This window comes from Syngnathoides biaculeatus, chromosome 4, assembly GCF_019802595.1.
Source record: "Syngnathoides biaculeatus isolate LvHL_M chromosome 4, ASM1980259v1, whole genome shotgun sequence".
In the NCBI taxonomy this organism is placed as follows: domain Eukaryota; kingdom Metazoa; phylum Chordata; class Actinopteri; order Syngnathiformes; family Syngnathidae; genus Syngnathoides; species Syngnathoides biaculeatus.
Window position 1 is genome coordinate 16,828,568 of NC_084643.1, and position 26,427 is coordinate 16,854,994.

General features: G+C 41.0%; 2 protein-coding genes across 6 annotated transcripts in view; both read right to left on the bottom strand.

Moving 5' to 3' along the window:
• araf (A-Raf proto-oncogene, serine/threonine kinase) overlaps window positions 1–6,622 on the bottom strand; it is a 63,082-nt gene extending 56,460 nt beyond the window's left edge. The window contains exons 1-3 of one of the 3 annotated variants that reach the window (XM_061816808.1): window positions 6,520–6,622; window positions 5,341–5,551; window positions 3,672–3,775 (exon numbers count right to left, since the gene is read on the bottom strand). In XM_061816808.1, coding sequence (XP_061672792.1) covers window positions 3,672–3,775; window positions 5,341–5,448 — 212 coding nt within the window. In that variant the 5' untranslated portion in view covers window positions 5,449–5,551; window positions 6,520–6,622. Of the gene's footprint in view, window positions 1–3,671; window positions 3,776–5,340; window positions 5,552–5,691; window positions 6,191–6,279; window positions 6,479–6,519 lie in introns of those variants that run through there. The other 2 variants (XM_061816807.1, XM_061816809.1) reach the window with 2 other exon arrangements.
• A 320-nt stretch (window positions 6,623–6,942) lies between these two features.
• imp4 (IMP U3 small nucleolar ribonucleoprotein 4) lies at window positions 6,943–21,378 on the bottom strand. 3 transcript variants are annotated; one of them, XM_061816365.1, is made up of 9 exons: window positions 20,997–21,377; window positions 16,970–17,078; window positions 15,896–15,979; window positions 15,714–15,823; window positions 13,798–13,930; window positions 8,101–8,255; window positions 7,915–8,009; window positions 7,718–7,791; window positions 6,943–7,261 (listed from the first exon to the last, which is right to left on the bottom strand). In XM_061816365.1, the coding sequence occupies exons 1-9, from the start codon at window positions 20,997–20,999 to the stop codon at window positions 7,149–7,151; spliced, it is 876 nt and encodes a 291-aa protein (XP_061672349.1). In that variant the 5' UTR covers window positions 21,000–21,377; the 3' UTR covers window positions 6,943–7,148. The 3 variants fall into 3 exon arrangements, with proteins under 3 accessions (XP_061672349.1, XP_061672350.1, XP_061672348.1); XM_061816366.1 differs by lacking the exon at window positions 20,997–21,377 and adding an exon at window positions 20,765–20,783; XM_061816364.1 differs by lacking the exon at window positions 16,970–17,078 and having other exon boundaries at window positions 20,997–21,378.
• Between the last annotated feature and the right edge of the window lie 5,049 nt (window positions 21,379–26,427).

Here is a 26,427-nt window from a genome sequence, read left to right on the forward strand (position 1 = left end):
TTTCAACACTTCAATGGTGAGATTTCGCAGGTTCAAATTAAAAGAAAAAGGAAAGAAAAAAAAAAACTGCCACTGACTTTAAACTGTACCAGGAGTGTACGAGGTTTGACAAGAAATTTCAAGAGACTTCCACTGTAAATTCTCACCATCAACCAAATCACTGGGGTAGAACTGGTAATTTTACCCAACATAAAACTTGCCCATAAAGTGGGGTGAAAAAGTGCCCCATTGTTGATTTTTTTGCCACACTTAAATGTTTCCCATCACCAATAAAATTTAAACAGTATTCAAAGCTAATCAGTAAAAACAAAATGCACTATTTTAATGATTTAGTTTTTTTAATTTCTGGAGAAGCATTCCCAGAAGTGGCCAGCCTAACCAAAATTACCTCAATACCACAGCAACGACTCATCCAAAAGGTCACAAATAATCCCCAAAAAACGTTCAGAAGAACTGGAGGCCTCACTTACCTTATTTAAGGTCAGTGTTCATGACTCCATCATGGGAGAGTTGCAAGACAAAAACCACTGCTGAGCAAAATGAAGGTTCATCTCAATCTTTTTGGGAAAATACTCTATGGTCTGGCTAGGAAAAACTTCAACTTTTTGGAAGCTTTGTCTTCCATTATGCCTGTTTTGAAAGTAAAAGCATTTCAGATAAAAAGATCATCATACCAAAAGTAAAATATGGAGGTGTTAGTGTGATGGTCTGGGGTTGTTTTGCTAGTCAGGACCCAGAATACTTGCTGTTATAAATTGAACAATGAATTCTAATGTCTAACAAAAAAACAAAAAAAAAACTTGAAGTTGAATGTCCAGCCATCTGTTCATCACTTCGACCTGACATGAACTTGGGTTCTGCAGCATGACAATGATCCCAAACACACAAGCAAGTCCACCTCTGAATTGGTGAAGAAAAAGAAGACTTTGGAGTGGTGTCGAAAAAGTCCAGACCTGAATTCTATTCAGAAGCTTTGGCTTTAATGGATTAAACAAACAAAAAAAAAACCTCCAAGGTGGTTAAACAATTCTGCTACCAGTCTGCACAGACGAATGGGCCAAAATTCCTCCACAGCGCTTTAAGACTCGTTGCAAGTTATTGAAAAAACGCTTGACTAAAATTTTTACTACTCAGGGTAACACAACATGTTATTAGGTTTAGGAGGCCATCTGTTTTTCACACAAGGCCATGTAGGTTTAGATTTTCTTTCTCCAGTGATAATAGAAATAATTTAAAAATCACATTTTGTGTTTGTGTTGTCTTTGACTAATATTTAATTTTATTTGATGTTGGGAAACATTTGTGTGTGACAAACATGCAAAATAAATAAATCAGGAAGGGGACAGACTCTTTTTACACCACTACATGAATTGTTTTGCTTGTATGATAAATGGGTCAGATACTGTCACCATGAACAAGCCAAAATTTTGGAAGTCACAAAAGCAAACTAACTTTATGTCAGAGCCCACACACAGCATTTCATCAAATCTACTGGGATAGCGCGGTATTTATTTCTTTGATCTTGGTTTATCTGCTCAAAAGTGAATAGAAATATAGGTTTGAATGTAGTCAGTGCAGTGGTGATCTGAGATGCATGTGACCACATTATTGGGTCCTGGGCCACATTGAAAGGACTGCTGACTCAACTACAATCTGGTGTGTATGCCAATGCGTGTACTCATTCATCCAATGTTTAGTTTCTGAAAGTTCAGATACCCTGATATCGCAGACAAAAAAATAATGATTCTGGTACTATTTGTGCAAATCAATACAATTAATGAAATTGGACAACCTATTAATTATAAGTAAACTGTTCCTTAAATTCGGGAAATAGAGTATCATGCCAATCAAGTCAAAACACATGACAGACTGTGCACAATAATTTGTCAACTCAGAACATATTCACACTATTGCAGTCTCAGTGCTTCACATCTGTGATCTGATCACCCAGGATCTGTCATTTTTAGGTGGGAACAATGTCTTAACTCTTTCAAGTTTTCTCCTTTTCATTGGCAAAAACACAAAATCAAACAATACATACTGTGTGCATTAAATAAAATTGTACCACATTCATTCAACAATATCATCTTGGTATTTCAACTTCTATAGCCTGACATATTGGCAGTAAAGTATTACTTCCATATTTACAGTGCCCTCCGTAATTATTGACAGCCCTGGTTAAAATGTGTTTTTTAGCTTCTAATATTTTTTTTCTAAATAATATGGGACCTTAATGGAAAAAAGAGAAAAATCCAACCTTCAATACAAGTGCATTTATTCAGTGGGGAAAAAAATCCCACATAACGAAATAATTATTTGACATCAAATAATGTGTGTCACAATTATTAGGACCCCTAGTGTTAATACTTTGTACAACCCCCTTTTGCCAACAAAACAGCACCTAATCTTCTCCTATAATGTTTGACAAGATGGGAAAAGACCGAAAGACGGATCTTCAGCCATTCCTCTTTGCAGAATCTCTCTAAATCATCCAGAGACCTGCGTCCTCTCGGGGTTGAGGCCCGGGGACTGAGATGGCCATGGGAGGAGCTTGATTTTGTGTCTGGTGAACCATTTCTGTGTAGATTTGGCCATTTGTTTAGGGTCTTGTCTTGTCTTGTTGAAAGACCCAGTGACGACCTATATTGAGCTTTCGGTCAGAGGTCAACAGATTTTGATTTAAAATGTCCTGGTTTTCCAAAGCATTCATGATGCCATGCAGCCTAACAAGGTTCCCAGTGCCTTTGGAAGCGAAACAGCCCCACAGCATCACTGACCCACCCCCATGCTTCACAGTGGGTATTGGGTGCTTTTCAGCATGCGCATCTTTCGTGGCACTCAGACCCACTTAGAGTGTTTGTTGCCAAATAGCTCAATCTTGGTCTCATCTGACCACAGCACACGGTCCCAGTTGAAGCCCCAATACCGCTTGGCGAACTCCAGACGTTTTCGTTTATGATTGTGAGTGAGGAAAGGTTTTCTCCGTGCATGCCTCCCAAACAGCTTGTTGGCGTGTAGACAGCGCCTGATGGTTGATTTGGGACTTTGTGACCCCAGGATGCTAAAATTTGTTGTAATTCTGTAACAGTGACCTTTGGAGATCTTTTGATTTCTCTTAATCCTCCTCACTGTGCGTGGTGGCAAAATCAACATGGGTCCTCGTCCAGGCTTGTTTACCACTGTTCCAGTTGTTTTGAACTTCTTAATTATTCCTCTCACAGTGGATATGGGCAGCTGCAGTTGAGTCATGTCATATTTATACCCCAGGGAAACAGGAAGTGATGAATTACTAATTAAATGCTCCTATATACTCTGGTAAACTTTGTAAACTACTGTAGAAATGACAGAAATGCTTCAATTAGATTTATTTCCTGGGAATTGTTGAGGGTACCAATAATTGTGGAACAAGTGATTTAATGAAAAATCATTAGTTTTTAGTCAGGGATTTTCTTTATTTTCTTACAATTCATTTGAGTTGAAGGTTACATTTTCCTAAAATTTTCAGTGACAGTATTCTTCAGTAATAAACACTGAATTTATTTTAAGGTTTTTAACACATCTTAACTGGGGGTGCCAATAATTATTGAGGGCACTGTATTTCAAACAAGCACATTTTGTATCTTATCTCGCTCATGTTAGTGAAAACTTAGCAGACACGAATACAATCTTACCCTTCTAGAAGGCGATATACAGCACAGCAGTCTTGGCTTAAGCCTCTCACTTTGAGTGCTTTATCTAGACTCTCATACACCGTCTGTCCTTGCCGAACATTCACCTGTGAAAAGGAGATGGCTCTTTCACAAACACTGACAATGTCAAATTCAAGTCCCATTTTAAAAGTAAAGGTTTTTAATATTTTATGTGAGAAAAAAAACACTATAATGCCAAAGGTATTCACTTACCTGCCTTGAATTACCTATGATCTGAAGTGACATTCCTATCTCAGCAGGATTTAATATGACATTGTTTCACCTTTCCAGCCATAACAGCTTTAACTCTTCTGAAAAGTCTTTCCACAAGTTTCAGGAGTGTATGTGACCAATCTTCCAGAAATTGATTTGTGAGATTACACATTGATGCAGCATAAGATGTTGGACACTCTTTCAGTCTGCACTGTAATTCATCCCTAAGGTGTTCTTTAATGTAGGTCTGAGTACTCTGTGCAAGGCAGTCAAGTTCATCTACAACAAACTCTCTCATTTATGTTTTTATGGACCATGCTTTGTTCATTAATAAGTAATCATATCGGAACATGAAGGGGCCTTCTCCAAAATGTTCCCACAAAGTTGGGAGCAATTAATTGTCCAAAAGCTCCTGATAAGATGAATCCTTCAGAGTTCCTTTCATTGGAACTAAGGAGCCAATCTCTTGGACAATTCCACGCTCCCAACCTTGTTGGAAGTTCTTCTGTTTCTAACATGGCTCTGCAGCAGTGAACAAACCAGGGCCCATAAAGACACGCATGAGTGAGATTGGTGTAGATGGATTTGACTGGCCTGCACAGAATCTGACTTCAACTCAATAGAACACCTTTTGGATAAATTATAGCGGAGTCTGAGAGCCAGGCATTCTAATCCAACATCAGCGTGTGTGACCTCACAAATGCACTTCTGGAAGAATGCTCAAAAGGTCAGATAAATACAATCCTAAACCTTGTGGACAGCATTACCAGAAGAGCTCAAGCTGTTAGAGCTTCAAAACCTGGACCGACAAGATGAAACGTATATATTAGGAATGGGATGTCTCTTGAGTTCATATGTGAGTTTGGCAATATAATCTGTCTTCTTTGTATGGAAAGTGTCTTGAAGTGACTTTTGTATGAATTATTTATAATATACATCAATTTTCTCTACCACTTGTCCTCATTACGGTTACCAGGAATGGTTAATTTATTCAGGAGAGAGTCAGGGTTCACACTGGACTGGTCATATGTCAAATGAGAGGGCAGATAATCATTCACATCTATTGGCTTCAATTAAACTAGTCTGCATGTTACGCGGGAGGAAGCCAAAAAACAGCACCGGGGGGGGACATCCACTCATGCAATCTCCAAACAGGAGGACATTTGCCTCGACTTTAGCACCCGAACAAATGTGACAGCGTGAGATACATCTGATTTGAATTATAACTCAGAGACGAGTGAAGGATGATTAAAAGTACCATCTGCCTAACCAAATGTTAATTTTCACACTAATTGCTAAAGTGAGAAATATGTCAAAGTGAATTTTTACACTTAAACCAAGACCAACTTATTTCAAAGAGAAACCAGCACATTTTAGTATCAGACACAAAAAAATTGATAACTGATGATAAAGAGCAGCATCGCGCCACTTGTCTCACCACAGTCCTCTGCTTGTTGGGGAGGTAGACTCGGATGGTGCCCCCACCTCGGGGCACATCCTCTGGACTAGTTTCTCCAGAGGAGGAGTAGGAAGAGGTGGAGGACATGATGAGAATAAGCAGGAGGGGGATGCTCTACTTGACCTAAGCCTCAGGAGAGAGTCATGGCCCGTTGGTTCAAAAAGAGTAGACTAGACGGTTTACTTGAAACCTGTGACAAAATTGACAGGTTTCATTTTTGGAGTGTGCAGTCATCATATATGTTTAACAGAGCAAAGAAATACGTGTTGAAATGTGCATTTCACAGAAGCATTATAAACATTGTAAAGTAAAATAATAAAGAATGAATACCTTCTCCAGTGGGTTATAAAGTAAATGTATATTGAACACAAAGATGACTCAATATTTGAATAAGAACAACGGCCAGCTTGTGGTGCAGTATTTTGACAAATGGCACGAAGTGCTACATGGTCGAAAGTAATTTGTCAAGACATGAACGTCACATTTAACATACACTATTATGAGTAAACTAGCACCTAAGATTCCACAACGCTCATTATAGTCACCGTGAAAGGACGAAAGGGAGTGTTAAACGGGATTACTCGCGGAAAATCGACGCAGCAAATTTAGAAGGTACAATTGAATGATGCTAATGCTATTTCACGTTAGCCACTTAGCCTAACGTAGGATTTGTCTACTCTGTGACATTTGGAGTTGTGGGAAGCCATGTTTCTCTTCGCAGTGTCACTTAAGAGACTTTAAGCTGCCTGGTCAACAAGTTTGAGATAATGGCAACTAAAAGCAAACGGGTGACATCATTCTAACACAGCCAAGTGATTAAAACTTAAAAGCCACTTTTAACTCGACTCGAAAAAGCAGTTGTTCCTCAACTGTGTGCGTGGTGGAAGAGATTATGTAGCTACCCAGTGGCTAACGTACTTTTCAGCTACTCGTAGCCAGCTCAGTTAACAGCGTTAACCAACTTCGGGGGTTCCACAATCTCGTCGGCTGTTGAGCATTGTTGGTCCTTTCTCCGCTTCGTAAGATTTGACTCGTTACATTAAAATCCAGGACATAGCACATGGTTGTGCTGTGTTGGCGGTAATTCTCGCGCTAACTGGTAATTATATAACCGCCAAATTGATTTATTATAGTGTACATATAAATGATAACTCTTACCTGTGGCAGCCATCTTGAACTCTCACAATCTAAAGTCGAATCTGTCAAGAAGTTCAGGGAAAGCAAAAAAACCTCTGAAATGCTTGAGTTTCATTGGCCACTTCCTGTAGCTGCGCTCTTTCATTGGACACCGCCAGTTGGACATTGCAGAAATGGGCGTTGCCTCACCTCTGTCATGTAAATGAACTGTACAATACTGAGTATGACTAGCTGCAATCTGTTATTTTTCAAAACGACTGCAAGGCGAACAGAAACGGTCACCTGTACCTCAGATATGTAAAACTCTCCATACAATGTATATTGTCCATGTTTTGAATCTACTGCGTCACATTAGGATGCTGAGTGTAGACCATTTAGTCAAGTGTAGGAATTACACTTCTCATTGGAAGTGTGTTGTGTTATACAAGTATAAGCAAACACAAATTGGGCAAGGCATTTTATTACTTAAAAAAAAAAAAAACCTTAGTATATGAAACAGATGTGAGCAAACATGAATAGCTACGCATCTATTACCAAATACTGACATCTACAGTGGACATAATGTAATTGTACAGTTTTTAATGGTTGTGCTAATGAAAGTTATTCGATATAACATTTTATAAAAGTTGGATTATATTGAAGATGTAAATCTATTCAACACTGAGAAACCTTCTTTTCTTCGATGTGCGCATATACGCGTGATGTCGCCACTCAACATCTGCTGTGTCCTCATTTTCCAGGGTGCCGAGTTTGATCATATATACTATAAAAAGCAAATGAGATGAAATGAGGTGAGAGAACATTATCAACGTCCAAATATTAACAAGACTACGCAACACAAACAATATCGGTTCTATCACTAGCACATAATGAACCGGTTTGGAATATCCTTTGGTATATCAATGTTATGAGTTAGTGCATTTCTGAGTTTCTATTGTGTTTAACGTGATTTGTTCAGCGTGGTGGTAGCTCAGATGAGTAGCCAGAGTTCAGTGTAAATTCACTGGTATACTGTCAACAATGGACACATTTGTCTGTTGCAATTGGTCCTCGTCTCATCAATAATACTGAGCCTTTTCTCCAAAAAATACACTATCCTCTTCAAAACAGTGTAGTTGAGGGCCAGAACATGTTCAATACAAATTAAGGTCAAATGTTGGATTAAAATTTGCTCTTATCAGAGTTCTAAACCTGTAAACCAGGCTCAGTTTATACTTACACTTCATTTCAAACCTGGGGCCCACTTCTGTCAGTTCTATATTCTTGTGGTCTTTTTTCTTGTAGGTGTGATGTCTGTAAGAATAAATAGAGAGGGGAAATAAGATAAAAATGATCAAATCAAAAGAACACATTTACTGATTTGTCTTCTGATCACACAATGTGGTCTTTAAAATGAGGGAACACCTCCACACTGACCTGAAAGAGATGAAGTCCTCTTGGTTGGCAAATGTGATTATACGTTTACTGTCATCTTTTGGCACTGGAAAAAGATACTTGAGGATATTGGATACCTGTGTGAGTAGAATTAATTAGGCGAGCTAACGAACAAATGGTGAGAGACGATATCAGTGGCATGTGACCAGAGCATGGTTGAGTACTAACCCGCTTGCCAAGCCGTGAGGTAAAGTTGTGAAAGATGAGATGAGGGTTAGCCTCAGACATGGTGCCTATGTCTGGGACATCGTGCCTCATTACCACATTATAAAGAGTGAAATAAGATGTGGGTCCAAATGGCAGGTGGGATACCACTAGGCCATCTGCAATGGTGGACAAACAAATGATCTCATCTTGTACATACATTCACGTTTTTTTAAGACTTATTTTATAAATGGCATTCTGATAAATGTGGGGGGAAGGTGGAACAATTGGTTAGAGTGTTGGCCTAACAGTTTGAAGACCAGGGTTCAAATCCTGGCCCCGCCTGTGTAGAATTTGCATATTCTCCCGGTGCCTGCATGGGTTTTCTCCAGGGACTCTGGTTTCCTCCCAAATCCCAAAAACATGCATTAATTAGAGACTCTAAATTGCCCCTAGGTGTGATTGTGAGTGAGACTGTCTCCACGTGCCCTGTGATTGGCTGTAAACCAGTGATGGTGTACCCTGCTTTCTGCCTGTAGACAGCTAGGATAAGCTCCAGCACTCCAGCGGGCACTGGTGAGGATAAACCGCTCAGATTGTCAGATTACGCAACAAGTTAAAATAAATAAATAAATGTATAAATAAGGAAAAAAAAACAAAAAAAAAGTGAATTCCAAAATAGGGAACACTGTATGATGTGTGTAATAGTGATGCAGTATATATATTTCAAACCCAAAATTTGCATTTTCCCCTGCAATGTGCGCCAGATGATAGACAGCAATCAGCAAAGGAATCCTACTGTTTCCTTAATTCAGTGTGTGAAAATAGGTGAGAGGTGTGGCAGGACAACAGGCCTGCTCACAATGGCCGCAGGATAACAGTTCCAGGCCATGAATAACTTCATAGTGCTGGAGCAACACTGACCACACCTGGATTGATGTGATATTTTTCCACCCCTTTCTCAAGCTAATAGGGGGTCATACCAACAGACGTGTGATTTGACTGAATGAAAAAAGACTGAAAAATAGCTGGTGGTCTTGGGGCTGCAAGCATGATCGAAGAATGATCACCAATTTTAATGTGCAAGTTTTATAAATTGTATTATGAATGAAATATATCTAGTACATCGATCAATAAATGGTATTCTGATTTCAAAATGTACACAATATGATCGTTCATTATTTAGGTGCATACCTTTACCCCCAAAAATTACAAATTCAAAAATTTTTAACTACTAAATTGAATTCATATCTGCATCATGGCATGCAAGCGTGCTTTCATAGCGTGTACATCGTATGCATTCAAAAACGTTTAACTTCTTGTTTTAGTAAGTGATGGAAACATTTGAAAAATGTACAGGTGTGGTCAGTCATGCTCGGAGATAAAGTTGCGGGTGTGATTAGGGATGGAATCTCAAGACCTTAAAATAACTTACTGGATTAATATAACTGTAAATTAAAAATAAAATAAACAGATATCTAAAATAGAAAACTAAAATTTCAAACTCAGAAATGATCATTTCCAATTTCAAGTGATTTTAGTAGAACATGATATAAAATGGTATTTAAAAATTTTCATCAATAAAAATTCTTGATCTGACAAACTATCTGAAGAAAAGTTAAATGCACTGGCCTGTCAAGGAATAAACATGAACGGTCTGTACCCGCAATGTAATGAAGATGCTGAAAGTTTAGTTCAACATAATCGCCGTTAGTGGCAACAAGCTCGCGATACATCGCAAGAAACATTCCTGTCGGCAATTGTGATGAGCACCCATCGCGGGACTGCCATAAATAGGAGGCTGGCTTGCTAGAACGCGCCTTTATGTGCGTGCGCTCGACGTATTGGCCACACCTAAATTAAGCCATGAGGTGGATAAGTCTCTTTTTTTTTGGGGGGGGGGGGCACGCCGTCACACTGCCTCGCGATCGACGCAATGAGCACCCCTGGTGCAACTGAATTTTCTTTGACGTGGCTCATGATGTTGATGACTTTCGACGTAAATGCGCTCGCAATACATGAAGAAGCAATGAACATGTGCTTTCGGCCTAACTTTCGTGCATGCTCAATGCGGTTAACTTGCATTTCCTGTTTCCGGATGGATACTGATTGTTTTGGAGCAGGTTTATTTAGTTAACATTTATGAAATAAACACGTAAATTAATGTCAAGACAACACAAAATAAGCGACGTCTTTCAATATCTATTTTTTCTACTCGTAACAAATTTCACCTGTGTGATTTTTCGTGCTCGACTATGCAGATTTGCGAGCGCGGAGGGGGCGAGCGCAGCCGCGGTCGTCAAATGTGATCGACTGGAAACGCATGAATTTGACAAGAATTATTAACGTCATGTGTCGTTATCAGTGAATAATACAGACATTTTTACAAGTAATTGCTTCTGAACTCTCACCTCGTTATTGTGGTGGTCAATCGATTTTGCGAATGAAGTTGCTTAACAGAGTGATAACTTCCTTCTTTCCAACTGTATCAACGATTTCTCGTTCCATTTAATCCCATCGGAACTTATTTTTGACATATCTCCGGTGAAGAAAATAAATGAAAAAAATAACACCCTGCTATATTGCAAGTTCTCCCACTTAGAAATCATGGACGGGTCTGAAATTTTCATTGTAGGTGCATATCCACTGAGAGAGATAATCTCAAAATAAAAATCCAGAAATCACAATGTGTGATTTTTTTTTAACGATTTATTTGTGTGATACAGCTGCAAATAAGTATTTGAACACCTGTTTATCACTAGAATTTTGGCCCTCAAAGACCTGTTAGTCCACCTTTAAAAGTCCACCTCCACTCCATGTATTATTCTGAATCAGATGCACCTGTGTGAGGTCATTAGCTGCATAAAGACACCTACCCCATACAATCAGTAATACCCAAACGTGTAACATGGCCAAGACCAAAGAGCTGTCCAAAGACACCAGAAACAAAATTGTACAACTTCACACGGCTAGAAAGGCTAGAAATTGCCAAGCACCTTGGTGAAAAAAGGTCCACTGTTGGATCAAAAAGTGAGGAATCAGCATGACTACACGACAGGATGAGGTCAATGACCTGAAAAGAGCTGGGACCACAGTTTCCAAGGTGACTGTTGGTAATACACTAAGATGTCATGGTTTGAAATCATGCATACCACGGAAGGTTTCCCTGATTAAACCAGCACATGTCAAGGCCCGTCTTAAGTTTGCCAATGACCATTTGGATGATACAGAGGATTCATGGGAGAAAGTTTTGTGGTCAGATGAGACCAAAATTGAACTTTTTGGTCAGAATTGCACTAACCATGTTTGGGGGAAGGCGAATGATGTTGTCCATCCCAAGAACGCAATCCCTACTGTGAAGCATGAGGGTGGTAGCATCATGCTTTGGGGGTGCACATCGGACAGGACGATTGCACTGTATTAAGGAGAGGATGACCGTGGCCATGTATTGTGAGATTTTGGGGAACAACCTTTTTCCCTCAGTCAGAGCATTGAAGATGGGTCGTGGATGGGTCTCTCAACATGACAATGACCCAAAGCACACAGCCAGGAAAACCAAGTACTGCCGTAAGAAGCATATCAAAATTCTGGTGTGGCCTAGCCAGTCTCCAGACCTAAACCCAATAGAGAATCTTTGGAGGGAGCTGAAACTCCGTGTTTCTCAGAGACAGCTCAGAGACCTGTCTGATCTAGAGAAGATCTGTGTGGAGGAGTGAGCCAAAATTTTTCATCAATAAAAAAATCTTCATCTGATAAACTCATCTGAAAATTGCTTAATGCACTGGTCTGTCAAGGAATAAATATGGTCTATCCCCGCAATGTTTTGAAAATTCTGAAAGTTTAATTCATCATAATCAGCCTTGATGGCGACAAGCTAGCGATACATTGTAACAAACATCGTGATGTATTGTTATCTCGAGTAATTTACGGCATTATCTATTATCAATCCATTGATGAAAGCTACCAGTAGATGCTCTTTTTGGCAGTGTGTGCAAACCTGGTAAATAACGACAGGAAACGTTTACTGTACCAAATATTAACATTGGTTTTCTCAGGTGTTCAAACACTTAATTGCAGCTGTATCACACAAATTGTTAAAAAAAAAAAAAAAAAAAAAAATCATAAATTGTGATTTCTGGATTTTTCTTTTTAGATTCTCTCTCTCTCTCTCTCACAGTGGACATGCACCTATGATGAAAATATCAGACCCTCCATGATTTCTAAGTGGGAGAACTTGTAAAATAGCAGGGTCTTCAAATACTTATTTTCTTCACTGTATCAACTTCTTTCACTCGAGAGGCTTCTTTCCTCCTGAGCACCGCCATCGTGTTCACCTGAAAATGGCCCCATGATCTGCTTCGTATACAACAAGTGTTTTCATTGGTCGAATGTGACGTGCATCTAATCTTCCACCTTGCTTGCAAAAGTCGGACCGGAATATAAATCAAGTGTGGATTCTGGCACGGGTTACGGTCGGAATATTGCAGAAAAATAATATATATATTTTTTTTTAATCAATGCAATTTAAAAAAGACGGAATTCCCCCTATAAACGGAAAAATCACGTCTGTACCAAGGAGACCCACTTTAAAGATGAATAGTTTAAAGTGCCACTGTCATGAAATGCATGATTTTTAGTATGTTATTCATGGACCCATGCCTTTTTTTCTCACGACAAAACATGATTTTGACGTATACAGCTTTTTCTAACTCCCGCTATGAAAATCCTCTCGAGGAATTTGTTTTCGAGAAGAAGCAGGAAGTGACTTAGATGGCAGGACTGTTCTCAAGTGGACTCATTTGTTTCTATTTTACCTCCGGGAAGGTAGCTTGTGGTTCCTTCGTCTTAGCCAAAATGCTGGCTCGTTGCAATGCTGGAGATTGCTTGAACACTCAGGAGGATGGATTTACCATTCATGTTTTTAAGAGAACCGGTTCGTCGTGAAAAATTGATTGCACGGGTGCAGAAGACGAGAGCTTTGTCGGTTCCAAATGACAGGTAGGTGTGTATACAGCTACTTTAAAAAAAAAAAAAAAAAAAAAAAGCAATAGTTGGGGGCCGGGGTGGCTCGCCACGCGGTAGCTCATGTCCGCCGTGGACGTGGATGTTTATCACCGCCGCACGGAGGTGGATAAGGCGGGAAAGTGGTTTGGCTGTGATCCACATGTCATCTAAATATGGCTCGAAACAATAGGGTAATATTGTCCCAGACATTTCACTCAGTTGTGAGATGCTTTCTTCGAAAAGAGCTTCCATGTCTGAAGCGGCGTGTCCTACAGTTGAGGCCACAGCGTATTTTCAATGGTGAATGTCCGGGGTGATGTCACAGACAGTAAATGCAGCCAATATGGTGACAACTTGGATGCCGAATGACACTTCCGCAACTTTGCGGATTGAAGGCGCGCTCTCCACTCATATTTATTTTTTCGTGTAGACATTGAAGTGAATAATCCATGTATTTTTCATTTCAATATCTATAGGGATGACACTAGACCTTTAAGATGGCCATGACAACTGAGCCGCTGAGAATCCTTAAAGAATCCTTCCAGGAAAGCACAGGCTTGGAACATGTGTTACACTCCAGGTGGATTATTTTGAACAGGAAACCTGTAGTTTTGAAGTTTAATGTGAAATCCATCTTCAGTAATATGAGTCTGAAACCTTTTTGACACACATCTGATATTGAAGTTGTTTAACTTTTATTTTTTTAATTAAACAAACCTGGCTGTCCTCGGGTTTCATGGATGATCACAAGGTCAGTAACGTTGTTGGCTTTGCAGGCTCGCACCAGTGTAGCAATCTCATGGTTTCCCCTGTTCATGCGTTGAGCTCCAGGAAACATCAACTTTACCTCCTGGGCAGAAGTGGATGAGACACTTGTTTGTCAGACAGCTAACATAACTCAATTTTGTCAAGTCCAACCGGGTGAAATGGGAGTTAAGGACAAATACGTTCATATTTGCACAAGTACCATAATAAAGAACTTTATCAATGAAATTAAGCAAATATAATTCAAAACAACAACACAACTTCATTTATGAGGCATTTTAAACAACCACATCATATTTGATAAACAAAAATATAAGAAATTGAAAACAAAAAAACACGAGCCGAAGCTAAGTCTTAAAACAAGATGAAAGGCAATAAAAACGGGATTTGAATTTCAAAAATTTAAGAAATTGAAAAAAAAAAACACGAACTGAAGCTAAGTCTTAAAATAAGATGAAAGCCAATAAAAACGGGATTTGAATTTCAAAAATGTAGACAGGTTCCGGATTTTCGAATGTGTAGAGCAGGGATCAACAATATGGTGGCCACAGGCATCAGGTAGACTCGTGGCCAGTTTCGGATATACTTCAACATTGATTCTTTGTTTGTGTATCTTTTACCAGTGAGCTGCAGCTAACTTATGTCGCAATTCCTTTTCAAATCACACCTGGGGTAAATTTACAAATTAAGATGACTATGAAAGTATTTTGAGCAAATTTACTTCAGTTCAGAAGTGGGTCTTAAACTAGTAACAAATTTCATAAATCAGAACCCAAAAAGTAGCTCAGTTTCAAAAAGGTTGGTGACCCCTGGTGGAGAGGGAGGTCATTCTACAGCCTTGGACCAGCAAAGGAAAAGGCCCTATGCCTGTCCCTTCTGGGCTTCCGCCTATATTTTGGTACCTCAAAAATGCAGCTGATTAGTGACCTGGGGCACCACCTAGGGGTGTAAGGATGGAAAGTTCAGGAAGGAAAGGCGATTAAAGATCATTAAGAAATTTTAAAATGAAAAAAAGAATTTTAAAATGTATTCGAAAATACACAGCTGAGCAGCAGCATTTTGAGCCAATGTGTAGTTTGGCATTATATTTGAAAAAAACCTGATTGAGGAGAACTAAGGTTTGAGTTTAGAAAGTAAGGTAGATAAACCCTCTCAATAATTCTACTTCAAAGGAACTCTCCGGTCTACTTCAAAGGAATTCCATTGCCATTTTGGGCTTTTACATTTAGCCACCTCACAGGTGACCACCTGGGGTTATCACCAAGGGTTCTGGTTCCAATTCTGCATTCAGTGGTTTATATCACCCAAGTATTCAATACCCAGAGACTTCCCAGGCCAGAAAGGGGTGGTGTGACATAGGTGAGGTGGAGAAGGGAGGGTCCTGCAGGAACGATGAGAGTGCGACTTCCTGTCCATACCCATGGGTGGTAGGAGGAATTTTTTTAAGGAGAAGACAAAGGTTGAGGAGGACTTAGATTTTTTGGGCGTCCTCTAGAACGCAACAGACGATCGGACTGGCAGCTTGCAGCTGTGAAACCTTTTAATTAAACAATTAGCCCAAAATTCAGTCTGAGAGTGTTTCCTCCGTTTGCTGCCCAGAGTCAAGGGGAAAATACACTTCACCAACTCGAGACATTTAGGGTTGTCTCCAAAATAAAGAGCATTACATTAATCCAAGATTAATTATTTTTGCAGTATCTATGGCTAACACCAAATGTATATAATGTATGCCAACACGAGGAACATTGGATTTTCACTAATAGTGTAGACATCTTGGCCATTCTCAGTATACCTATGCAGGGTAACTGGGTAACTGATGTTAAAATGTTAAGCCGCATTAAAATCCCTAACAAATAATTGAGCCAAACCTTAGCAAACATTTTGAGCCTAGAACTAGGGTCTCTAGAAGTGGTGACCATCACTTTTGGATCTTCAACTCCAGCCCATTTGTATTCATCATCCATATGTGAGCCAACACCTGGAAGACAGACATGTCCAAATATGAATTATGGGGAAAATATTTGGTTATCAGCACTAAAATAACACTAACCCTCTGCGCCATCATCATCATACTCCAGAAGTTTCTGGAGGTGCAATGCATCTTTGCGTACATCAGTTGGAAGCAGACAGTTTTCTACAGGGAGAGAAACAAGATGAAACCAACGTGTCCTCTAATCAGTGATTTCCAACCTTCATTGAGCCAAGGCACATACCTTGCATTTGAAAAATCTCACAGCCCACGAAACAAACAAAAATGTCACAATAAGTCGATACACACATTATACACTTTCTGCCTTCTAATAGAAAAGTTCTGTCCGTCCTTCTATGATGCTGCCATAGAAAGACAAAAATATTTTTTTTTGCTGTAAATAACATTTTGACCAAGTCACGGAAATTTGATAATTTACCACGGCACACCACAAGAGCTCTTGCAGCACACTGGTTGGGAATCATTTATCTCATGTATGACAAGATCTATTCATATGCTATACCAGGGGTACCCAGACCCCCCATCTACTTTTCAAGCAGCCAGCCTCTCCTCATCTACCAACTGGGGGAGGGTGGGGACACGAGTGACTCCCGTGGAGAACGCAAGAGAGTGACGGTAAATAGGAAGCCAGCTTGCTACTACACGCCTTTGTGCGTGCGATCGACGCATTGGCCACACCTGAATCGAGCCACGAGATGGATGATAGGGAGGAGAGGTTTTTTTTGGGGCACACAGTCACGCAATCGACCAAAACTAACTCGGTAATCGACTCGTCGCGATCGACGCATTGAGCACCCCTGATCTATACCATTGACAGTCCACTCCAAAAGTAATGGAACGGCAAAGTCAATCATTTTGTTTTTGATGGATCGTGAAGACATTCAGGATCAAAAGATAAATATGAGACAATAGTTCGTAATTCCAGCTTTTAATTTCATGGTATTTACATCTAGATGTGTTACCTCAGGACAGAAGACCTTTTCTTTGTTTTGAGTGAGCAAATATATTGGAACATACATTAATTAATTAACTTAAAGTCAGTAGCTTATTGATGGTATAAACTCTTATTTGATATAACTGGATCAAGCCTGCAACCCACTGACATCATGTACATGTGGAGCATGGCATTCATACCATCGAGAGCACCCTTCAGCTTCTGTTTCTTTTCTTCAATTGTTCGGAGCCTGTCTTCTTGTGCCTTTCTGTACAAGTACTCCCGCCGCAGTCTCACTTCTCGACGAAGCTAACAATGTAAATGAACAAAACCATCACTTTAGCAACAATGACAAGTGGCCAGAATTTTTGTGGAATTTTCTAAAACACTAGGAATGACCACTTTAAAGTCTCACTGTCATACCTATAAACATTCTAAAATAGATATTGTAATGAAAAATACATAGAACATTATTCACTTCAATGTCTATACGAAAAAATTAATTTGAGCAGAGAGCATGTCATCTATGCGCAAAGTTGCGGAAGTCTCATTCGACATCCAAGTGGTAGCCATATTGCCTGCAGATGTTACACCGGGACATTCGCCATTGAAAACACATAGAGGCACTTGCTATGGGACACGAAAGCTCTTTTCAAAAAAGACCAGAGGGTGTGTTCCAACTATAGGAGGATCACACTCCTCAGTCTCCCTGGTAAGGTCTATTCAGTAGTACTGGAGAGGAGGGTCCGTCGGGAAGTCGAATCTCAGATTCAGGAGGAGCAATGTGGTCTGGCCGTGGAACAGTGGACCAGCTCTCCTCCCTCGGCAGGATCCTCGATGGTGCATGGGAGTTCGCCCAACCAGTCTACATGCGTTTTGTGGACTTGGAGAAGGCGTCCGACCGTGTCCCTCGGGGAGTCCTGTGGTAATTTCTTCGGGAGTATGGAGTACCGAACCCCCTGATACGAGCTGTTGGCATGAAAAATCACGCGCGTAAAATTTGTTCTTCTTCTTTTCCTTTCGGCTTGTCCCGTTAGGGGTCGCCACAGCGTGTCATCTTTTGCCATCTTAGCCTATCTCCTGCATTTTCCTCTCTAACCCCAACTGCCCTCATGTCTTCCCTCACCACATCCATAAACCTTCTCTTTGGTCTTCCTCTTGCTCTTTTGTCTGGGAGCTCCATCCTCAGCATACTTCTACCAATATACTCACTCTCTCGCCTTTGAACATGTCCAAACCATCGAAGTCTGCTCTCTCGAATCTTGTCTCCAAAACATCCAGCTTTGGCTGTCCCTCTAATGAGCTCATTTCTAATCCTATCCAACCTGGTCACTCCGAGCGAGAACCTCAACATCTTCATTTCTGCCACCTATGCAGCCCTAGGGGGGCACAAACCAGTGCAATCTGTAGGCCGGTCCCAAGCCCGGATAAATGCAGAGGGTTGCGTCAGGAAGGGCATCCGGCGTTAAAAACTGTGCCAAACAAATATGAGCGCGTAAAATTTGTTATGAATAGAAAAAGATATTGAAAGAAGTCGCTTATTTTGTGTAGTCTTGACATTAATTTATGTGTTAATTTTATAAACGTTAACTAAACAAGCCTGCTCCTAAACAATCAGTATTCACTTGGAAACAGGAAATGGAAGTTAACTGTACTGAGCAAGTTTGGACATTATGCTAAAGCGCATGTTCAGAGCTTCTTCACATATTGCAAGTGCATTTACATCGAAAGTCATCAACATGAGCCAGGCCAAAGGAAATTCAGTTACACTGAAAACATTTCTGGGATAACACAGTTTCCGTATCTAACTATAATAAGTATGACATTGTGATTTACTTTGACTTGTTCTAAGTTGTAAAGTTAGACTAGTCTGTCTATATATGTAAATGTGAACAGTCATTTTCCCCGTAGTACACGTTATTTTGAAGTTGAAAACTTTTCCTCTCTACATGTTTTAGGAAGATATAGCATAGTTTGCTTAGGGTGAACAGGTTGGATAGGATTAGAAATTAGCTCATTAGAGGGACAGAAAAAGTTGGATGTTTTGGATGGAGCTGCCAGGCAAAAGAGTGAGAGGAAGACCAAAGAAAAGGTTGATGGATGTTGTGAGGGAGGACATGAGGACAGTGGGTGTTAGAGAAGAAGATGCATGAGATAGGCTTAGATAGAAAAAGATGACACACTATGGCGACCCTTAACGGGACAAGCCGAAAGGAAAAGAAGATCATCTACTGCTAGCTTTCATCAATGGATTGATTAGATACCGCCATAAATTACACTAGATAACATCACGATTGCCAACAGGAATGTTTTTTTACAATGTATCGCTAGCTTGTTGCCATCAACGCTGATTATGTTGAACTAAACTTTCAGCATTTTCAAAACATTGCGGGGATAGACCGTTCGTATTCATTCTTTGACAGGCCAGTGCATTAAGCAATTTTCAGATGAGTTTGTCAGATGAATTTTTATTAATGAAAATTTTTAAATACCATTTTATATCATGTTCTACTAATATCAGTTGAAATTGTAAATCATCATTTGAGTTTGAAATGTTTAGTTTCCATTTTAGTTATGTTTATTTCATTTTTAATTTACAGTTATGTTATCTTAATCCAGTAAATTATTTTAAAGTCTTGAGATTCCGTCCCTAATCACACCCGCAGATATGACTGGTGGACCACACCCATAACTTTATGTCTGCGAGCATGACTGACCACACCCATACATTTTTCAAATGTGAGTGACTGCTGCACGACCATTGTCAGAGTTTGGTCCGCATTGCCGGCAATAAGTCGGACTCGTTTCTGGAGAGTTGGACTCTGCCAAGGCTGCCCTTTGGCACCGATTTTGTCCAAAACTTTTATGGACAGAATCTCTAGGCGCAGCTGAGGCGTAAAGTGTCCTCAGCATCACATCTCTGCTCTTTGCAGATGACGTGGTTCTGTTGGCTTCATCAAGCCGTGATCTCCAGCTCTCACTGGAGCAGTTCAGAGTGTAAAGAGGCTGGGATGAGAATCAGCATCTCCCATCTACCACCTACCTCTGTGACCATGGTCCTCAGTCGGAAAAGGGTGGCGTGCCCTCTTCGGGTCGGAGATGAGATCCTGCCCCAAGTGGAGGAGTTCAAGTATCTTGGGGTCTTGTCCACGAGTGAGGGAGGAATGGAGCAGGAGATCGACAGACGGATCGATGCAATGTCTGCAGTGATGCAGGCTTTGTATCGGTCTGTTGTGATAAAGAGGGAGCTAAGTCAAAAGGTGAAGCTCTCAATTTACCAGTCGATCTACGTTCCTACCCTCACCTATGGTCACGAGCTGTGGGTCGTGATTGAAATAAGATCCCGGATACAAGCGGCCGAAATTAGTTTCCTCTGCAGGGTGTCCGGGCTTTCTCTTAGAGATTGGGTGAGAAACGCAGTCATCCGTGAGGTGCTCAGTGTTGAGCCGTACCTCCTCCGCATTGAGGACCGAGACGAGGTGGCTGGGGCATCTGATTCGGATGCCTCCAGGACGCATCCCTGGTGAGGTGTTCCGGGCATGTCCCACCAGAAAGAGACCCCAGAGACAACCCAGGACACGCTGGAGAGACAATGTCTCTCAGCTGGTTTGGGAACATCTCGGGATCCGGAGGAGGCTGGAAGTAGTGGCTGGGCAAAGGGAAGTCTGGGTATCCCTGCTGAAGCTACTTTCACTGCGACCCAACCCAGAAAAGCAGTAAAATAATGGAGGAATGGATGGATGAAATATATTCACACATTACATGGTGGAATTTGATTTTGAAAAATCCTGGCTTTGCGATTCTGTAAACACAAAAATAGCTGCCCATTTTGCTTTGAAAACATTAAAGCGCCATGCCATGAAAAAAAAATGTCCTATGACGAACAGAGACTTGTTATTTTCAATTACAGACCACTAGAAAAACAAAAAAAAGAAAACCCATCCACCATTAGGTCAGATAAAGAAGGCAAGCCATTTAGTTAATTGCGGCATTACCTTATTTCGTCTGAATCAAAAGTCCAAAAGTCTTGAAAGGTTGATTTTTTTTTTTTTTACGTAATAATATTGGCTCATGGTGCAACCAAACAGCCAGGGTCGTTGAGAATTTTTTCATACAAACACCCTTTTATATTTAAGCAAGTGTTGGAACGGTTAACAATGTTGTTTCCTCCCCCCCAAAAAAATATACTTGATTTCCACCTACTAAATAGGAGTCACAAATCCTTACCATGGTTTTGCTTTTGGAGCTCGCTTCTGCTAGTACCAAGTTTCCACATGGAACGCAGAGTCGGATTTACAACAGTGATCTTTATTGGCCAAGGTTGGGACCAATAGCAACGTTTAATACTAAACAATGGAAAAGGATTCCAAAATAAGAGGGACATTTAGTAAAATTCCTTAAACGTTCCACGTATTATATAATGCGTCTATTTTTTTAATCCGCTAACACGACACATCTGTAGTACCACATACAATAAATTTGAGGGAAACTATGACTTTGAGGTTCGATGTACTCTGAATGTTAATTATCGGCCGTGTTTAAGTGGGGGCCATATTGGGGAGGTTGACGATCCCTTTAACGGCATGGACATCCGAACTTGCTCAATTGTCATACGAGATTTACTTTTCTCAAGGAGTATTCCACAAATTCAGAATATTACTTTTACTAATAATATTTTTTTTTAGATCCATGCATCCATTTCTTCGAAACTCTTATCTGCAATCAAGTGATAGTTATTCCCAGTGTTTGTGCATTAATATGAGTTCGTATCTTTTCTATTCGTGTCTATGAGTTTCTCAATCCGTTCGGATTTCGATTTCCTCTTCAGGGCACTGGTCAAAAAAAAAAAAAAAAAAAAAAAGATTGGATGATCATTGGCCACCGAAACTGAAGTCGCCATCCGCCATCTTGATAATCCCAAAATAACCATGCCGACCTGTGCAGCGACTCCATTAACTGCATTAATCGCCAGTTTCATGGCTGTGAGAGAACATTCCACAGGTGAATTAGAAAGATTCATTTTGACACTGTCAAAGCTTGTTTGTAAAGGGTTTTTATTTTCTGATTATCTTAATTAACTTGAGCAAAGTGTTGTTTACAGTTGTTGTTGTTCACTCTCTGGTTCACATTTAGAGGCCAATGTGTCTTCGCAAAAAAGCGATATAAATATTTTCCCAAACTTCAGTGAAAAAATAAGATAACACATTTTCTGTGAAATTTTTGATGAATTTCATAATACAGAACGGAGCAAATTGAATTAGATTTTCAAATGCGAGGAAACAAGTTTAAATTTTCTGTCTGAAATAGGACGTCGCAGAGACGACAAATTAACAATACGTTTAGTATGTATTTTCCCATTGCGAGTCCATATTTCCCAAAATATATCTGATTGACTTAAAATTTAATGTTTTTATGACAAAAAAATGCTTAGTTTTTTGCTATGTAATGATCATTGTGCTTCACAACGTATGTTGGGAAAAGTTAACATGTCACGAAACTCGGGCCCGAGGGAATATGCAAGGTTTCTTGGTAGTCACGGTGTTATATGTCTTTCCTTTGGACTTTGCCTTTTTTGGCCTAGGAAGTCGAATTAAAAATTCTTCATGTTACCAGAACAGAAAAAAATTTCAAGCTCACGCGACCACTTTTAATTCTACATCCCAAACTTTGAGAAAAAAAACCCGCCATAATCCAACCTTAAACCATGTCCTCCACAGGTTTTGGGAGTACCAAGAAGCCGTCCAACTGGCTTCAACCAATCGACATACCGCTCGATGTGTATGCACTATCCAGCCTTTTTTTTTTTTTTTTTTTTAAATCAGTGATTCAGGGTCAAAGGGTACAGTATATATAAATGTATAGATCCATTCGTTTTCTGAGTCACCTATCCTCACGAGGGTCGCGGGAGTACTGGAGCCAATCCCAGCTGTCATCGGGCAGGAGACAGGGTGGACCCTGACATGGTTACCAGCCAATCGCAGGGCACATGGAGACAGACAAGAGTCACAACAATGACATATTGATTCACACTCACAATCACACTTAGGGGCAATTTAGAGTCTACAATTCTTCTTCTTTTCCTTTTGGCTTGTCCCGTTAGGGAGTCGCCACTGTGTTGTCTTGTTATATTATATAACAGATAGATGAGGCGTATTTCAAAGTATTCAATCTTTACTTCTACGTTGTAGCACACATACGTACCAAAACCACTCTTGGGTTACTTCCGCATCCCTCCCATCTGGCTACTGAGCATGCCGGGTAATGTTGTTGTTATAGTTTGAGGCGGACCACGTAATCCGTCTCTCATAATGTAACAAAAGATCCGCATACATATGACAGGGGTGCTAAATGTGTCGATGTGTACATCGGACAGCTTCGCGTCGGGCTCACCCGCAAAGTCTGCTGTGTCGCCTCGCCGGTGAAGGCTGCCACATCAGGCTCACGGACTCTGACGGTTATGAACAACAGTTGCCAACAATGGCGTACTCAGCCGCATGCTACGACAACGCCGTAAAGCGGCCCGGCTCGGCGCTGTGATAAGCCACCTCGGCGACGAAAATGAGTCACCTTGGCCGCCGGCCTTGTCGGCTGGGATGGCTCGTCGCGGCGCCGGGCCGCAATGGCTCGTCTCCGCCGTGGAAGTGGATTGGACGGGGAGGCAGTTTGGTCGTGGTCGCATATCATCTTAATATGGTTGAAACAATAGGGTAATATTGCCCTGGTAACTTCACTCGTTTGTGTGACGTTCTCTTCTTTAATTAAAGAGCTTCCGTGTCAGAAGGGGCGTGTCACACAGTAGGGGCCACAGTGTGTTTTCAATGGCAAATATTAGAGGTGATGTCACGGACAGGAGATGCAGCCAATATGACGACCACTTGGATGTCGAATGACACTTCCGCAACTTTGCGCATAGATGACGTGCTCTCCGGTCATAATTATTTTTTCGTGTAGACATCGAAGTGAATAAGGTTTGTAGCAGCCCTTGCCATCAATGAGACAGCATAGAGTTCAACCTGTGCAAACTTTATTGCATCTTCAAGCACCGTGAAACTAAAAAACACAATATTAATAGGTACAAAGTTCAGTTTTCTCTAAAAACACACTTACATCCAACCATAAAACTCCCAATATCATCATCCATTTTTGTATATAATTAAACAACAATTACTTAAAACAACACACACAAATATCAAGAGAATGAGCTAACCTCGCTCCGCCTACCAAGGGTGCAAACTCTTCAATGACATAATGAAGGCCACAAGCGCCTGGCCCAAACTGTATTTGAATATCGAAAAAAAACGTTTCACGGGGTACCAAGAGAGGAACTGTGGTACTGCATGCATAAGTCTGGTGTGGTGGAGAAATATGTTACAATCGTACAGGACATGTATGACGGCAGCAGAACAATGGGGGTGGGGGGTGCCGTCGGTGTGACGCAAGAATTTAAGGTAGAGGTGGGACTACATCAGGGATTAGCTCTGAGCCCCTTCTTCTTTGGTGTGGTAATGGATAGGCTGACAATTGAGGTTAGACTGGAATTCCCTTGGATCATGATGTTTGCAGATGATATCGTGGTATGCAGTGAAAGCAGGGAGCATGCAGAGGAACAATTAGGAAGATGGTGCTGTGCAATGGAAAGGACAGGAATGAAGAGCCAAAATAAAACTGAATATATGAGTGAATGAGAAAGGTGGAGGGGGAAGAGTCAGGCTCCAGTGAGAAGAGAAAGCGTGGGTGGACAAAATGAAGAAACGTGTCCAAGCAGGTTGGAACAGCTGGCGGAAGGTGTCTGCTGTGTTATGTGAAAGAAGAGTCTCTGCTAGGATGAAGGGCAAAGTTTATAAAACAGTGGTGAGGGTCCAGCCATGATGTACGGTGGAGACAACAGGAAGCAGACGTGGATGTGGCAAAAATCTCTCACGTGAGCAGGTTGGAAAGGATGAGAAATGAGCTCATTAGAGGGACAGCCAAAGTTGGATGTTTTGGAGACAAGGTGAGAGAGAGCAGACTGACGGTTTGGACATGTCTAGAGACGAGAGAATGAGTACATTGGTAGAAGGGTGCTGGCAAAGGAGCTGCCAGGACAATCCCCTAACAGGTGGTGATGCAGGCATCTTCGTCAGACCACTGTCAGCACGGTCAGGCCAACTGCCAGCCAGCTTGGTAGATCTAGCTGTGTCCTGCTGAACCGCTTCCTAGGCCGCAGTGTCCTCCTGACTGCTGCAGCTGAAGGTCCGTGCGGTTCCTTCTCAGCGTCGGTCCACTATCCATCCGAACTCGGTAGGAACGTGGAGCAACTTCCTCCTGCACGTGTCCAGTTTGCCTCCATGTGCCTGTTTTAAAGTCACGGAGACGCACATTTTGTCTTGGTACAAAGTATTCCTCCAACTTTGCTATTACCTATGCCAGAGTCAAATTAGTTTCATCAAGTTGAAACTATTGTATATATCCAAGGCATCTTCTCCGATGACATAAAAGAATGTGAGCTTTCAGTTTTTTGATAATCTCCCCGTGCTCCATTTGCTGCCAAGTACCGTATTTTCACAGCTATAAGGCGCAGTCTCAGATGCGGATGCAATTCCAGGATTTAACACACGTACGAGGTGCACCGTATTAGTAGGCTCAGGCAGTGTGGCACTCGTGAGACAGTGATAAAGATATGATATTACTATGTTAGTTATCATGATAAAAGTATATCATTACTACTATGGTTGCTGTTGGGATTGTTTTATCCTGCGTTTGAAGAGTTTGTTTTCAAAACTCTTCGTTTGTTTCTGTTAGTCTTAGTCTGAATTATTCTCTTTGTGAGCTGCGTGCGTGTCTTGAAGTGTGACCCAGTGACACCTGGGAGGCGATGTCCCCCTGCCGACCTCAAGCTCATGCCCCTGAACACTGGGAAGCGATGTCTCCATCCTGGCCTCAGCATGTTTCTGATCTTAAGCAGATACTCCTCAACACTGGGTGGAGATAACGCCCTTCTACCGCAGGAGGATACCCCCAAATGCCATAAACATGCCTTTAAACAATGCCATGCTTTTTCTCTTGTGGGTTTATCAGGACACTCTTGCAGCCCTGAAGAAACATGTACCTTAGTGTTTATGTGCTGTTGATGTAGCCATCTGTGTCAGCATTTTCACTGTGTAACCATGTAACCCTTTGACCTGAGAATGCAATAAAAAAGAGCAGACAGGGACTACTACTTTGGCAGTCTGAGGTACCGCACTCTCACAGTATGTCCTCTGTCTGTCCCGTGCACGAAAAGATAATCTTGGTTGGTTTGAGTTCACTCTCTATAGTCCTCAGGCTTGTCTTAGCTGTTTTTCTAGGAACATCTCTGACAGACAGTGAGGCACAATTGCACCTTATTTTTGTAAGCAGAAGAACAAGCTTACACTTTTTTTCCTACCACTATGAGTGTTAGAAGCAAGTCATGAGTCAACACACCATCTTCACCCATGGTTTCACACCACACCAAAATCTTTACACCACAGAAACGGAACAGCACAACCAGCAGACAACAAACGATGAGCGAAGAAGTAATTGACACAAAACATGCACTTAAAAACGTTATTTACATACACGTTTAGTGCCGCAAAGGATATAGCTATATAGCAACATTATCTTAAAGCATACAGGAGCATCCATGCATTCTATTTAA

Bases quoted from the DNA above. Each gene is read 5' to 3' on its own strand.
- imp4 (XM_061816364.1), bottom strand. From the start codon at position 21,153: ATGTCCCTCTTATTTTGGAATCCTTTTCCATTGTTTAGTATTAAACGT. The intron at 8,256-13,797 runs GTTTGTTTAATT...CCACCATTGCAG, and splicing joins TGAAACCCGAGGACAGCCAG to ATGGCCTAGTGGTATCCCAC. The intron at 7,262-7,717 runs GTAAGTATAAAC...TGCTTTTTATAG, and splicing joins CCCCAGGTTTGAAATGAAGT to TATATATGATCAAACTCGGC.